We start from the raw sequence: 16,862 nt of genomic DNA, 5'->3' as shown, positions 1-16,862 counted from the left end.
AAATTCAAATATATTTTGTGTCATTCTGTAGGTAAATATTTTCCAAATAGAAAAATGGTTTACATATAAGCCACTATAAATGAACTCCACTTACTGTGAATGGAAGAGATTACATTTGGTATTAGGAGAAACTGTACATACTGCTGAAGCATGTATGTCTAAAACTTTACTAAAGCATTCTGATTTCTAGAACTGACCAATAAGGGGTCTTTCTAAAAAATCTCATTCAAATGTTACTTATAAATTAAGTAAAAATATGGACCTAAAGGACTTAAGTCAATGAAAATATGGTAGAATCAGTAACAGTATATGACATGGTTAATTTTATAATTGCTCATAAGTACTGGATATGATTCCAATATAGATTTCACCAAAATGCATGTGATAAAAGCTCAGTAATTTACATCCTGTTTTTTGCACATTTACTTAAAATAGACTGAGGAAATCTTACCTTCTTGATAGGCTCCATCTGCCATGACTAAATGAAGAATCTTGGCATAAAGATGTTCATGTTCATTTCCTAAAATATTCTGAACTATTGTTGAACAAATCTCAATATTTTCATCTTCATCTTCATGAATAGCCTATACCAAATTTCCAAATATAAATTAATGCTTGAATATTAACTTTCTCTAATTGGAAGCTTTATTGTTTATGATAAATCTATTGACCTATAAATATCACTGACATTTCACTAGTAATCCAAAAAGAGCATATTTCAAAGTTAAATTTTTTCTTAAATAGGCTCCATGCTCAACATGGGGTTTGCACTCATGACCCTAAGGTCAAGAGTCAGATGCTCTATCAACTGAGCCAGCCAGGTGACCCAAAGTTAAATGTTTTAATTGACATTTTACTTACCTTTATCTTCTCATAAACCTCAAAGAATTTTTCAAAGCCTATTTCCTGCTCCAGGTGAAGTCTCAGTTCCTCTAAATGATTAAAGACGCTATCATATTCACATTCACTAGTAATCTCACCATCACTGTTATCTAAAATGCAGAAATAAAAAGATATTTTAAGACTAAAAAGAATGAATAAAATAATTCTTACCCTAACAGACTAAAATTCTTTTTCACAACTGAGTGAAGTCACTGAAACAGACTAGTTGTGCTTTCACTATAAAGATTTTATCATTATAATTATTGCCATTTATATAGGAAATCAGTGTATATGTAAATCTGTCTTTTTTTTTAATTTTTTTTTTAACATTTATTTATTTTTGAGACAGAGAGAGACAGAGCATGAACAGGGGAGGGTCAGAGAGAGAGGGAGACACAAAATGTGAAACAGGCTCCAGGCAGTCAGCACAGAGCCCGACGCGGGGCTCGAACTCACGGACCGCGAGATCGTGACCTGAGCCGAAGTCGGATGCTCAACCGGCTGAGCCACCCAGGCGCCCCTGTAAATCTGTCTTAACAAGAATGTTACTTTGGGATGGGGCACCTGGGTGGCTCAGTCAGTTAGAGTTCCACTCTTGATCTCGACTCAGGTCACGATCTCACAGTTGGTGCAATTGAGCCCTGCATGGAGCGTTGCACTGGGCTCTGTGCTGACAGCGTGGAGACTACTGGAGATTCCTTCTTTCCTTCTCTATCTCCCCCTCCCCTGCTGGTGTGCACACATGGTCTCTCTCTCTCTCAAAAACAAATAAAAACAAACTTAAAAAAAAAAAAAGAGGAATGTTACTTTGGGAATCTTTTATAGACATAAACAGTAAACTAGAATAAAAACATTCTGAGTAAAAAATGAAAAAAGCATACCCATATGTTCTGTACTGAGGCAACCAACCCTAACTACTGTTTTTAAAAAGTTGATATTAAACATGGGCCAAAGCAGGAAAAAGCACGCAGGAGGCAGATGACTTATGCTACATATCATAAAACTTTAGTAAAGCACTTAGAAAATACAAATACTATCTATGTTTTATGTCATGTATATGTCCAAGACACTTGGAAATAGTCTAGTAAAAGACAAAATTACTGAAGAATCGTTCCTTTTCACATTAGCTCTTCTTCCCAAATAAACATAATATAGTTCTTGATTACACAGATTTTCTATGTATCTTGGGGGTAATGCTATCAACAAACAACAATTTTAAAAAAAAGTGTCAACATTTAAAATTTTTTTTTCAACGTTTTTTATTTATTTTTGGGACAGAGAGAGACAGAGCATGAACGGGGGAGGGGCAGAGAGAGAGGGAGACACAGAATCGGAAACAGGCTCCAGGCTCTGAGCCATCAGCCCAGAGCCCGACGCGGGGCTCGAACTCACGGACCGCGAGATCGTGACCTGGCTGAAGTCGGACGCTTAACCGACTGCGCCACCCAGGCGCCCCAGTGTCAACATTTTAAAAACTGTTTTTAGTATTAACCTTGCTGGTTAACCACTGTATGTGGAAGCTCTTTGTAAAATATAAAGTGCTAGGAAAACTAGGCTATTATCTTTAGTACTAGAAAAATAAGTCAAGGAAGATAAGAAAACAATGAAAATGCTTCAAAAGCATTTCTTCTTTTTTAAAATTTATTTATTTTGAGAGAGACAAGAGAGTGCAAGCTGGGAAGAGGCAGAGAGAGGGAGAGACAAAATCCCAAGCAGGCTCTGCACCGTCAGCACAGAGCCCGATGTGGGGCTCGAACTCACGAACCCGTGAGATCATGACCTGAGCCTAGATCAAGAGTCAGACACTTAACCAACTGAGCCACCCAGGCACCCTGCTTCAAAAGCATTTCTAAAATTTAACGGGAAAGAAATGGAACAAATGTATATGGACATTTGTGTGAGAAGAAAAGGCATGAATAAAGTCAGAGACACAGAAGCATACTTCAGTTTTATTTAAAGTTGGAAATGGTTCGTATCAGATAACAGAAAAATATATTCTACTTGAAATAATTGTATACACTGAAAAAAGAAAGGTCCATGATCATGACCACGTACCCGAATGCCATTCTTCATTTAGGGCACTTTCACTGCTGGGATTGTCATCCTCATCTGCTACATCTGTCCCATTTGCAGTCTGCTCTATGTCACTGTTTTTTAAGATGGATTCTTCCTCCTCACTGTATTCTTCTCCAGGTTGTTCCCTAAGTAACTGTTCCATAGAGGCCTGAAGCTCTTGTAAATCTGTGTCAGTTTCTTCAAATACACTGAAATTTTGAAAGATTAAAGTAAACGTTACCAAAATGTTACCTTATTTTGAAATTTTACTTCAATATACATGTGCTCCTTTCTACTTAAAAGTACTAATAGTGGATAAAAAGAAATCTGAAAAAACCTACATAGGTAAAAGTAAATGAGGACTGATACAATTATAAAATACAGCACATGGTACATATTCTGGAATACATAAGCCCGAAGATGACTTGTGTGATCCTGAGTGCCGAAAGAGAATTATAAAACTATCAATGTTATTCACTGCTTAAATTTTGAAAGAATGTTTCAGTGTTTTAAAAGGCCAGACTAAAGAGATTTTTCACTTGCTTTCAAAAAAAATACTTAATATTCAAATATTTTTCTTCTATGTAATTTTGAAAATTCAGCAGAATATTCACGTGGATGTATAATGGTAGTATCCTATATGAAAGGCTTTTCATATAAACATTCATTGGACATTTGAACTTTTAGAAATGAAAATACTTATGGAATTTCACATTCAGGTTCACAGGATGATCTAGTGAATAAAAATAGTCACCAGAAATCTTATCTTTACATGTTTATCCTTGAAAACATTTCTAAAATACATAGCAAGTAAACTTTACCACATAATTAGAATATATTAACCATAATAATCTTTGCTAGATTATCTTATTTCCAAGGCATTGCTCAGGATATTAATTTTATTTTCATGGGATTAAAGATGCTGGAACTAATTAATTTAGGCCAATAATACCTTACTTTTATATAGTACTTTAGTTTATTCTATTTAGTTTATTTATTCAGTTTTATTCTATTACTAAAATTTTACCTACATATAACTCACTTTAGAGACATGGAAACTGAATCAAAGTGTTTATATGTCTTGCACAAGGCTATACACTCAATTGCACAGTCAATAAATAGCACAGAAAGGATTAAAATCTCACCACTTCTATAATACCCCCAAAACATACTCACTGACTTTATTTCTCTTATGATTTGCCTCTTAGATATATGAGATCTTCTGAAAGAGGTTATGTACCCACGCTGAGGATTTCATCCACTAGGAAAGCTGATTTAAGTTTAGATTCCAATCAAATAAACAAGTATTTACTAAAGAGCTAAAATATAAATGGTATTATGCAAGATCTTAAATAAATTTTCCATTAATGGAAAAAGAAAATAATCTTTTAATGTAGAAATATCTTTAGTTTTTATTTATGTGTACAAACTTCTACACTTTGTAGCAGGTATAGAAAAGCATAGCACCTCATTAGAACAAGAAAGAGAGCATATCTAATCTTTTGGCTCATCCTACTATTAGCATTTAACTTAGAATTTAATTAAAAGACTAACATAGCATGCACATCCACTATGTACCATTGTAACAATGAGTAAACATTAATCTGTTGATTAAATCTTCTAGTGGCCAGCCTGGAGGAATTAGTACCCTCCACAGATGGTATTAAAAGTCAGTGGGGCTGCTAAGTCTGCCATTATAAGAAAAGTATAAGACTAACATCTTTTTTGGAAGAAGCACTCAAAAATTTGTCTTATATATATTTTTAAATGTGGCTCTGAATTCACTTTTTAGATTTTCTTATTATATGACCTTGAGTGAAGTTTGAATAACAACAAAAAGAAATGTTTTTTTCCCAAGGAAAACATTAAGTGAAATTTCCTGGTATGCACTAACCTACTTTTAAATTTTTTTTTTCAGTGTTTTTTTATTTATTTTTGGGACAGAGAGAGACAGAGCATGAACGGGGGAGGGGCAGAGAGAGAGGGAGACACAGAATCGGAAACAGGCTCCAGGCTCCGAGCCATCAGCCCAGAGCCCGACGCGGGGCTCGAACTCACGGACCGTGAGATCGTGACCTGGCTGAAGTCGGACGCTTAACCGACTGCGCCACCCAGGCGCCCCCTAACCTACTTTTAAAAATAGCTTAGTTCAGCACTCTCAACAATAGTCAAATTATGGAAACAGCCTAAATGTCCATCAACTGATCAATGGATAAAGAAATTGTGGTTTATATACACAATGGAGTACTACGTGGCAATGAGAAAGAATGAAATACGGCCCTTTGTAGCAACATGGATGGAACTGGAGAGTGTTACACTAAGTGAAATAAGCCATACAGAGAAAGACAGATACCATATGGTTTCACTCTTAATGTGGATCCTGAGAAACTTAACAGAAACCCATGGGGGAGGGGAAGGAAAAAAAAAAAAAAGAGGTTAGAGTGGAAGAGAGCCAAAGCATAAGAGACTCTTAAAAACTGAGAACAAACTGAGGGTTGATGGGGGTGGGAGGGTGGGTGATGGGTATTGAGGAGGGCACCTTTTGGGATGAGCACTGGGTGTTGTATGGAAACCAATTTGACAATAAACTTCATATATTGAAAATAAATAAATAAATAAATAAATAAATAAATAAATAAATAAATATCTTAAAAAAATTAAAAAAATAAAAATAGCTTAGTTTTCAATTTTTTATTTTATTTTTTTAAGTTGGTTTTCAAAATTTTAAATTCATATTAAAAGCTTCTAACTTAAATTTTAAAATTCTGTCATCAACTAGTAGTTAAAAGAACACAAGTCACAAACAAGCTATTGTGGCAGTCAGATTAAAACAATGGTGATTTTAGAGACACCTAGGTGGTTCAGTTGGTTGGGCAACCGACTCTTGGTTTCTGCTCAGGTCATGATATCATTCATGGTTTTTGAGATCAAGTCCTGCATCAAGCTCTGCGCTGACAGTGCAGAGTAACATAGGAGGGCTTACTTGTTGCAAAGAGTGTGGAAAAAGATACTGTCTAAGGGGCTATCACTTCCCATAGTTCTCAGAAGTGTTGGTTAAATTTCTCTCGGATTCTAGATTCCCTGTGGATCATGAAGAAAGGAATTTTGGGAAAGCAATTAAATGTATGTGCACATACATATGCGAATAAAACAACTAGCCTACCTGCTAACTCTCCACTGCCATAGTTTTGAAATCATACATGGCAGGAGAGAGATATAGAGGCTTTCTGGTCTTTTCCCTGGTGAACTGTAGAATAGTACATATTTCACTATTTCCCACTTCAATCCCTGTATCATGTGGCATTAAACTGTTAAATAATCATCACCCTAATATTCATTCATTTAAGCAAAATTTATTACACATGTACCCCATGGCCAAGTCAAGGTCCTACATGTTCAGTAGTGAATAAGACAGAGAGCACACATAGAAATCATTTTCTTATATTCTTCAAAGTGAGAGTAAGTCATTATATTACTTAGAGGCAACTATACATGTCAAAACTTGCATGACTGTACTTTAAAAATGCTGTATAAAGGTAAAGAAGTAGTGAAAAAATCAGTTATAGATCATTTTTTAAAACTGCCTAGGTGAGTCACATCTCTAGAACTCCTATAAACTCAAAAATTCTGTTAGTGCTAGTATTTGTTAATGACATCATGCTCACATGTCTTCAGAATCAGAAGGTCCTTCTTTAATATGCTCATCTTCAATTTCATCTATTTCAAGATTGTCTTGACATACATCTCCTACAGTGGGAACATCCATCAGTGTTCTGAACAATTTTGAGAGATCTGGAAGTGAACATGTCCTCAACATCTAAAAAAGTTAACAGACTTCTTAGTAGGAGTGAGATCATTAGAAAATAAAAATGAGATAAAAAAATTAGAAAGTTAGAACTAATACTAATTTTTTATTTTTATATCATATATTTAGAGCTAGAAGCTCCAGAGGTGACTTGTCCAAGGTTAGAACCTAATTCTCTTGAATTTCAGCTCTGTATTTTTTTCAGTGAGGAAACTAAATTTTCAAGTTATGCCTGGGTTTCAACACACAAGGATTCACTTAAATCATCGTTCAAAAGCAGGGAGAGGTGCTTACTTGGGGTATGCCCAGGGAACGGAATTAGAAATTTGTCAGAAATCAGGCAGTGCCAGAAACTGCTAATTTGCTCCTTCTCATTCAGGACCTATACTGTCACTCTTTTACTGTATCTCTGCTAAGTCTTCCTCTCACACTTTCCTATGGCCAATCCTCCCATATATCTTTCCCAAATCCTGGACTGAGTTAGTCTGAAGCTTGGCAAAGCACCATCACACATAAATTGGTGGCCCTTTGTATCATTTATCCTAGGAGCTGTTGGCTGGGCCACATTGGTTAAACAAGGAACTTCATATTAGTGCAAAATAAACAAACAAACAAAAAACAAAACAAACAAAAACCTAACATGGCTTCCCTGAACAATGTACTGTAAATGGAGCCTTTCTTACAAGAAGGCAAGGCTAGAAAGACAGGTACTGGATGTTCATACTGAAAATCATGTGAGATCAGGTGAGAAGAAACTGACTTAAGAAAAAATGCACAGTTGAGGTATTTAAAATTTGAACTTGTTTGCATAAGACCAGAAATAATAGAAATAGCTTCTGGCCACTAACCTAACAGCAGTTAGAATATGATGGATAGACAGAGCAATGAAACAAATATCTAAATATATAAGTCTCAGAGTTGGGTTAATGACCCTAAAGGAGTCTGTGAGATTTGAAACATAACTCCTAAGGCCCTGGTAAGAATCTACAACAGATTGGAGGCTGTGAAGAAAACACAATGTTTAGCATATTAATGAAAATTTATATTCGTCGCCAATTTTATTGGTACAATCTGTTTTTGAGAATAAAAAAAGGATAGATTTCCATTACTTGAACATAATTTACATATTACAGCACTTGAAAAAAATGGTTATGAACTACAAGATGGTAAGATACGTTGCTTGTCAAAGCACTTAATAATGGTACTGAAAGTATTTCTTTTTCTGAATCTCTCACTGTCAGCAGAATTTATGCTTGACTTGTTTATTATTTTAATGGTTTGAACCCTATATATTATAAACCAGCGGTATGCAAAATATGCATACAGTAACAGTTTCTCTAGATAGATACAGCATATATGCATTATATACCTAAATTCAAGGGGACACGACATAAAGATGCAGTATTTTTTAGGCTGAGATAAATTTTAACTCTGGTAAAATAGTTTCAATTCTAGTTTATTCCTTTCACTAGTTAAAATAATTTTCCTAATATGGGAGCCTGGGCGGCTCAATTGGTTAAGTAAGCATCTGACTTCAGCTCAGGTCTTGATCTCCTGGTTCACAGGTTTGAGCCCTGCATCCAGCAACGTGCTGAAAGTTCAGAGCCCAGGGGCGCCTGGGTGGCTCAGTCGGTTAAGCGTCCGACTTCAGCTCAGGTCAGGATCTCACTGTCCGTGAGTTCGAGCCCCGCGTCGGGCTCTGGGCTGATGGCTCAGAGCCTGGAGCCTGCTTCCGATTCTGTGTCTCCCTCTCTCTCTCTGCCCCTCTCCCGTTCATGCTCTGTCTCTGTCTCAAAAATAAATAAACGTTAAAAAATTAAAAAAAAAAAAAGAAAATAAAGTTCAGAGACTGAAGCCTGCTTCGGATTCTGTGTCTCCTTCTCTCTGCCCCTCCCCCGTTCACACTGTCTCTCTCTCTCTCTCTCTCTCTCTCTCTCTCTCTCTCTCTCTCTCAAAAATAAACATTAAAAAAATAATTTTCCTAACTTAATGTAACATAATACAGTTAGAAAGAAATTTTAAGAGGTATGTAATTTCACAACTTTCCTCCTGGAATAGATCTATGTACCCTCGATCCAACAGCTTATCTATCCTATATTGAAAACCCTTTATGTTCACAGTCTTCTTTGACAGGATTTTTAGATGTTTTTGTTTGTTGGTTAAGTTCTTTTTCTCAAAAATGAAGAGAACCACATAAGATAGTGAATAAATTAAGTAGTAAGTATACTAATAATAGAACTCCACATAAAATTGTACTTAAAAGAATTCTGTCAACTCACAGTTTCATCTGTAGTATTTTTCAAATAAAATTATGAATTAGCAATACTCTGGTTATAGTACAGAATGGATTATAATGAACATATTTATTTAACTTCTGCTTACTAAAATTAAACTGTAACACTGTTTCTTAAAAATAGCTTCTACAAATATAGCCTCATTTCAACCCATAAACCAGGTGAAAAGTGGATCTAAAACATTAAAAAAATTATGAACATTTAGCAAAGGCAAAAATTATAGACATTATATAAGAATTGATATTTTAGCAAATTAAAACAAGACATTTAAGACATATACGCTACTGGTGAATTACACATCAATATTCCCCCCCACCCCCCCATTCTCCATTTGCTATAATGAGTAAAGAAATTCTTAATATTTTTATAGAGATTAGTTTTCCACTCCACTCCGCAGATCAGAAAACTATTGGTGGAACACATCTGGTCTCTCTCCACCCTGTATTCGCCATCCTCTAAAATGAGGGAGGTCTAAGGGGAAGGACAAATAACTATTTTGTTTGGTAACCTAGACTCTGTTCTTATATAAGTGATAGCATGAGAAGATCACCTCTTGAGATGATTTCATTTTGAACTATTACAAATTTACCTTACCTTACTTGATAAATCAAGTCACTCTATTACTACTACCTTATGAAAGCTACATTTACAGTGTTTGTTGTCAGAAATAATACAACCCAGAAGATAATATAATTCTAGACTTACTAGAAATAGCTTTTCAGAATGAAAGTGTAACAAAAAGGTTTTTAAATAAACAAAAGAAGAAAAAAAGTCATCACCAACAGGGCTGCACAAGAATGTTAAAGGAAGTTCTTAAAAGGTGCAGAAGTGATAGATACCAGATAGAAACCTGAATTCTACACAAAGTAATGAAGAATATCCGAAATGGTAAATATATAGACTCTCAATTTTTACTTTCTGTAAAAGATAATGTTTAAAGCAAAAATGATGAAAATTTATTGTGGTGTTTATAACATATGGACATAATATATACGACAACAATGCCAAAAGGACAGACAAGAGAGTGGAAATGGAAGTATATTGTTAAATAGGTTAAATAAATACTGTGGTATATTAAATATGTTAAATATGTTAAATAAATATAGTGGTATATTAAAGAAAGATTGTAAAAAGCTAAAACTGTATGTTGAAAACTGAGAATTACAACTAAATATTTGAAAAGGTCTATCTTTAAAAGCAAATAGTAGAGATTAAATAAAATGCTAAAAATAATCCAAAAGAAGGGAGAATTAAAGTAAATAGGAGAAGAAAAAGTGATGAGACAAATAGAAAACAAATAGCAAAATGGTAGGTTTAAAATTAATCATATCAATAATATATAAAAAATTACATAACAAGTAAATTGTCTAATCACTTTGAATAAAAGAGATTGTCAGGCTGGTTAAAAAGACTTGACTAGATGATAGCTACAAAAAATCCACTTTACATATAAAATCTGTGTGATTAAAAGTAAAGGATGTAAAATATATATACCTCATAGACATTAATCATCAGAAAGCTGGAATGGCTGTATTAAAATTGGACAAAACAGATTTCAGAACAAAGTGATATGACCAACAATAAAGAGAGTCATTTCATAACGATTAAAGAGGTCAATTTTTTAAGACTATATAAAGATTATTAACATGCATTAAATTGACTGGAAATTTTAACACTCCTTTCTCAGTAATTGATAAATAAGTAGAAAGACAATTAGCAAGGACACCACTATCAAACAAAAAGGGACACTTCATAGCAATAAACCTATCAATTCAATATCCAGAAGACAGCAATACTGAATTTTTATTCACTCAAGAGCAAAGTTTCAAAATACATGGAACAAAAATAGACACAAATGAAAAGACAATTATGCAAGTATAGTTTTTTCAATCTTTTCTCATCAAATGATACAACTAGACAAAATAGAAGATAAAGAAGACTTGAACAACACTAGCAACCAATTTGACTTAATTCTTGATATTTACAAAACATTCCACACAATGATAGAATACACATTCTTTTAAGGAGATCTGTTAGAGTAGAAGCCACCAGTAAAGGAGACTAAAGGGTGAGTCATGAGCGCCGAGGAAAATGTGATATAAAGCAAGCCAAGATATAAAAATGATTTTACAAATAAAGTGTATATCAACTCTGTTGGAAGAAAAAAATCAAGAAAGATGAGAGAAAAAGGTACAGGGAATTTGGCAATGTATTAGTAACTAATTTGACAAGAGCAGTTTTAATGGAGGAGTGGGATGAAAGTCATATTGGAATGTGTTTGGAAGTGGAGACTGCAAAGATACAACATATTGAAGATGTTTGGTTGTAAAGGGAACAGAGAAAAGGGGTGGTAGCTGGAGAAGGACATGTTGTCAAGAGAAGAGAAGTTTGCTAATTACGATGGGACTTACAAGAACATGTATGTTGAGGAAATGATCTACTATAGAGGAAAAAGTTGATACAAGTGTGACCAAAGTAAAGGAGTTATTCCTTGAGGTGAGAGAGGTTAGGATTCAAAGTACAAGGAGAATTTCCTTTAACAATAATAATAAAAAAAACCACAGGGTTGCCTGGGTAGCTCAGTCGATTAAGCATCCAACTTGATCTTGGTTCAGGTCATAATCTCGTGATCATCAGACTGAACCCAGGGTCAGGCTCTTTGCTGAGTGTGGAGCCTGCTTGGGATTCTCTCTCCCTCTCTCTCTCTCTCTCTCTCTCTCTCTCTCTCTCTGTCTCTCTCTCTCTCTCCTCTCTCTCTCTGTCTCTCCCTGCCTTGTACACACTCGTGCACGCACTCTCTCTCCCTCTCAAAAATAAACATTAAAAAAAAGGTAAGTAGCATAATTAACATTTTTAAAAAAGACGTTTAACAAAAATCCTTGTTAAGAGCTCAAATTATTCCACTTAGTAGACAGATTATCTATATGTTTCAAAATAAATTTTACTTTTTCTCCACATTTTAAGGTGACCATTATGAACACCAAGTATTTACTATTTGGGCCCAGTGATGAACTTTCATGACCTCAAAGATTTAAGGAATAGGGAGGTATGGCCTTCTGTCCTTGCCTTAAATGGCTACAAACTGCTTTGGCTTTCTAGGGTTCTTTCTTGCCCTTCCTCTTACAGTCATTCCCCTACATGAAATCTATTTTGTTGTGCTTACTTCCGAAGCAAGTACTTCTATAGAACTACTAAGGCTGAACTAAGGTCATGAAAGAAAATAAAAAATTAAAATGTATTATGCAAGGAATGTTAACATTTTTTCTTAAGTTTATTTCTTTATTTTGAGAGAGAGGCAGAGCATGCGAATTGGGGAGAGGCAGAGATATAAGGAAAGAGAGAGAATCCCAAGCAGGTTCTGCACTGTCAGCATAAAGCCCGACATGGGGCTTGAAACTACGAACCATGAGATCATTACCTGAGCCAAAGTCAAGAGTCAGATGCTTAACTGACTGAGCACCCAAGCTCTCCAGGAATGTTAACTTTATACACAGAAAAAATTATTAAAAATCTCTAGGCTAAAGACAATTAGCTACACACCTTTACTAGAAAGGAACAAGTGTATGAATTACATGATAATCCTTCTCTGTTCCACAAGTAGGCCTTATTCTCTAACTCTGAAGATCATAACATTTGTTTTCATAGTTTACATCTTTGAAAGTTTGAATGCTATTAGACAAGTAAGAGAATTTAGCAATCTCTACATTTAAAATAAGATTAAGACAACACTCCATAAAGTAAAAACATATCCAACTGGAAAACTAAATTGAAAATCAAAATGACATATTTAAAAAATAGCCAAGGATGAAAGAATTCAGGTAATGCATTCCTATACAGACCTAAACATATAAAAAATGTCCAACATCAGTGGCAAACATAGAAACACAAATTTTAAAAATACCATCACCCATTCATTAAATACACAATTTTTAAGTGAATGATAACAGTTGGTGCTCTTTAGAGTACAGACTCTCATATACTATTGAGGTATTATTAGCTACTTTTTAATCTTTATTTTATTTGTGTGTGTGTGTGTGTGTGTGTGTGAGAGAGAGAGAGAGAGAGAGAGTGAGAGAGAGAGAGAGAGAGAGAGAGAGAAAGTGAGCGAGCACAAGCGGCAGAGGGGTAGAAAGAAGAAGACAGAGGATCCCATGCAGGCTCTGCACTGGCAGCAGAAAGCCCAATGTGGGGCTCAAACTCACGAACTGTGAGATCATGACCTGAGTCAAAGTCAGAGGCTTAACCAACTGAGCCACCCAGGCGACCCCATAATAAGCTATTTCTTAAAGGGAAAACAGGCGGTATACAATATAACCTTTTGAACTCTACTTACAGAAATTTACTTTATGAAAATAACTGTGGCTATTGTCAAAGATACACATGTAGGTAGTTAAGGCCCAGCAATAAAAATAGATTAGTTTAAAAAATTATATATAGCATAGCAGCACAATGGAATTTATGGTCATTATAGATGATATGAGAGATTATTTGACAATATGGCAAAATGTTATTTTTAAAAAATGCTTATTAATTTATTTTGAGAAAGAGAAAGAGCACACATGAGAGGTGAAGGGACAGAGAGACAGAGAGAGGGAGAACCCCAACCAGGCTTTGCACTGTCAGTAAAGAGCCCAACATGGGGCTCAATCTCATGAACCTTGAGATCATGACCTGAGCCAAAATTAAGGGTTGGTCACTCAACAGACTGAGCAATTCAGGTGCCCATGACAAAATGCAATTTTTATAATAATATAGTTTTCAATAGTAACATTTGTAATAGTTTTATAATTATTATTAAACAGAAAAGCAGGTTACAAAAAATATGCCTAATAATTCATTTTGGCAAAAAGTTTTATCAATGTAAAAATTACACATATAAAACGTAATATAACAAAATATGTGATTCCTTTATATTTTAAAATGTTCTATAGAGATACTATTGCAATTTCAAAATAAGAAAAAGATAGCAAGTGAGAAAAGATAAGAGGTTTGAAAATCTTCTGCCAGAAAGTGCATATGAATATCTTATCTATTAGTCTTTCTACATACAAATTAGGCAAATAGTACTTCTGTCCATTTAAGATATATTGCTTGGGGTGCCTGGATGGCTTGGTCGGTTAAGTATCAACTCTTGATTATGGCTCAGGTCATGATCTCACTATCCAGCCCCACGTTGGGCTCTGGACTGACAGCGTGGAGCCTGCTCAGGATTCTCTCTCTTCCTCTCCCCCATGTGTACACTTGCTCTCTCTCTCTCAAAATAAATAAATAAACTTAAAAAAAGAAAGGATATATTACTTAAGTTTAGTCTCAGACTATAAATGGAGGTAGGGTTGAGTAGTGAAGAGAGGAGATAATGTAAGAGGGTGTAAGAGAGATCTTCTGCTTAAATAAAAGTAGACCCTATAAAAAGAATCCTGAACAAGGAACCAATGAAATAGGTTTCGTCCTAGTTGTACTCTCAATAGCAACTTCTTTTTAGAATCCCAGAAGAGAAGATGGAGGCCTTCTGTTGTGTGTGTGTGTGTGTGTGTGTGTGTGTGTGTGTGTGTGTGTAAGAGATTAAAACTCAACATTATGGTTTATCAAAGAAAATAAATAAGAAATGTTATTAAAATAGATATTTTCTATTTGAGGTGCATACTTGCCTTTGGGTTGTTTGCATCAAATAGACCAGTTGAAAGTCCAATCAGCAAGGAATTCTTGTTTTTATTTTTTGGTGGTGAATCAGAGCGAGATCGAAGTGGAAAGGATTCTTCTGGTGAACACAAAATTGATTGAATTTGAGAGACTACGTTCAAGTGTTTTGAAAGAACCACTCTTTGGAAAACTGGTTCTGGTTGCACAGATTTATCTACATCACATTTGGAGTGCTGAGAATCATCTATTTCAGTTCCTGTGGTATAAAGGAAAGATTCTGTGATAAGTCTATATAGTACTTAAATAGTTTTATGTGATATTGAAAAAGGCACAGTATTTAACACGGATTCTAGCAAAAACCTCCATGTCTATCAAGAAAACAAAACCAAAGTATTTATGTGATTATATTACCTTATAAATAATCTTTGGATATTAGGTTTTATTTTCAGAAAGCAGATTAATTTGCTATATACTTCCATTAAATGCAAAATATGTAGACACAAATGTAAGGAAATGTGAAAACACACTGTTTAGACACTCATATTTACCCCCAGTTTATCTTTGTTCCTATAGGTTAGATAGGAAAAATTATATTTCTCATATTTTAATTAATACTATTAAAAACAAGACAATTTACTTAATGTTCTTAGTATACTGGCTTAATTTTAGCAAGCAGTTCTTTTTGTTTTGAACATTCAATAAAATAATTGGCCAAAAAGTTATTTATTTATTTATTTATTTATTTATTTATTTATTTATTTATTTATTTATTTTTGAGACAGAGAGAGACAGAGCACAAGCAGTGGCAGGGCAGAGAAAGAGGGAGACACAAAATCCAAAGTAGACTCCAGGTTCTGAGCTGTCATCAGCACAGAGCCTGATGAGGGGCTCGAACTCACGAGTGGTGAGATCATGACCTAAGTTGAAGTTGAATGCTTAACCAACTGAGCCATTCAGATGCCCCTTGGCCAAAAAGTTTTACTGCCCATGTTGCCAAACAATCCAGGTTTATTAATGAGAACCTAATGCTCTATGACTACTACACTTTTTAAATGAATGAGGTAACTGACAAGAAATGCTGTCTACTAATATGTTGTCCAAATAAAAGATTCACATTAACAACCTTCCAGAAAGTATTTAGTCTAGCACAACAAGGCTTACTTATATCAACTTCACTAAGGTGGTCCACATTCCTTGGGATTTCATCTTCAGTAACTTCATCTTGCTGAACAATGATCCTATCTTCCAACCTGCCAAGATGGATACATCAGTAAAAATACAATTTACTAGAAATAAAAGCACTCGTAAATTAAAAAAGAAAAAAGAGTACAAGTTCACCAGAATTCTATGATCCCTCTTCCATAATATTTTCCTCATGTGTGTACAGATATACATATTTTTCTTTCATAAGCACATTGTATTTTTTACCCTATTAAAACCTTCACCAATCAGTCAGTCACAAAAGCCAGCCTCACCACTTCTTGTAACAGTGGTTCCCAAAATGTGGCCTCTAGACATTAGGAACACACAGAAACTTGTTCAAAATACAATTTCTCAGGGCCTAGACTGGACCTATAAATCAAACCTTTGGAGATAAGGCCCACCAATTGATTTTAATGAATACCAAAATAATTCTAATACTTGCTAATGTCTGAGAACCACTACTTTAAGCAATCAAAATGCCCCTTAAGAGTGGAGAATATAAAACAATCATGCTATACTAATACTGTAAAATATCATGCAGCTGTTAAAAAAAATGAAACAGAAATCTATGTGAAATGCTATATAGAATGATAGTTAATATATTATTAGCTAAGCAAAGTAATCTGCAAATCAATTAGTATTAAATGGTGTTAAGTTTCAAAAATGGTGTGTAGCACAGTACAAAAAAATAGAATGATATGCACAGAAATGTTTTAGTTCTTGAAGACAGTGAATTAATTAAGGGAAAAAAGGTAAAGAAGAACTAACAATTTTTATTTCAATATAGCTGGGAATTAAATTCATGTATTTTTTTAACAAAAATTTAAAGATTGGAATAATACGGTCCAAAGATTTGAAACAAATCCAGAAAAAGATGCTCGATATCACTAACCATCAGACATTGCAAATCAAAACCAAATAAGATATCATCTCATAACAAAGATAGATATTAGCTGTATCTATTGTAATCCTTTTACAATATA

At 34.4% G+C, this 16,862-nt stretch overlaps 1 protein-coding gene across 8 annotated transcripts in view; it reads right to left on the bottom strand.

Moving 5' to 3' along the window:
- Window positions 1-16,862, bottom strand: part of NEK1 (NIMA related kinase 1) — a 225,673-nt gene that overhangs the window by 25,055 nt on the left and 183,756 nt on the right. For all 8 annotated transcript variants that reach the window (XM_030312772.1, XM_030312764.1, XM_030312765.1 and 5 more), the window contains 6 exons: window positions 15,838-15,926; window positions 14,685-14,932; window positions 6,603-6,754; window positions 2,938-3,146; window positions 862-992; window positions 452-584 (listed from right to left, as the gene is read on the bottom strand). In XM_030312772.1, coding sequence (XP_030168632.1) covers window positions 452-584; window positions 862-992; window positions 2,938-3,146; window positions 6,603-6,754; window positions 14,685-14,932; window positions 15,838-15,926 — 962 coding nt within the window. The remainder of the gene's footprint in view (window positions 1-451; window positions 585-861; window positions 993-2,937; window positions 3,147-6,602; window positions 6,755-14,684; window positions 14,933-15,837; window positions 15,927-16,862) is intronic.

The sequence above is a fragment of the Lynx canadensis genome, chromosome B1 (genome assembly GCF_007474595.2).
Source record: "Lynx canadensis isolate LIC74 chromosome B1, mLynCan4.pri.v2, whole genome shotgun sequence".
NCBI classification, from domain to species: Eukaryota; Metazoa; Chordata; class Mammalia; order Carnivora; family Felidae; genus Lynx; species Lynx canadensis.
The sequence above is the reverse complement of the archived record's forward strand: the minus strand, read 5'-3'. Positions and strand labels throughout refer to the sequence as shown.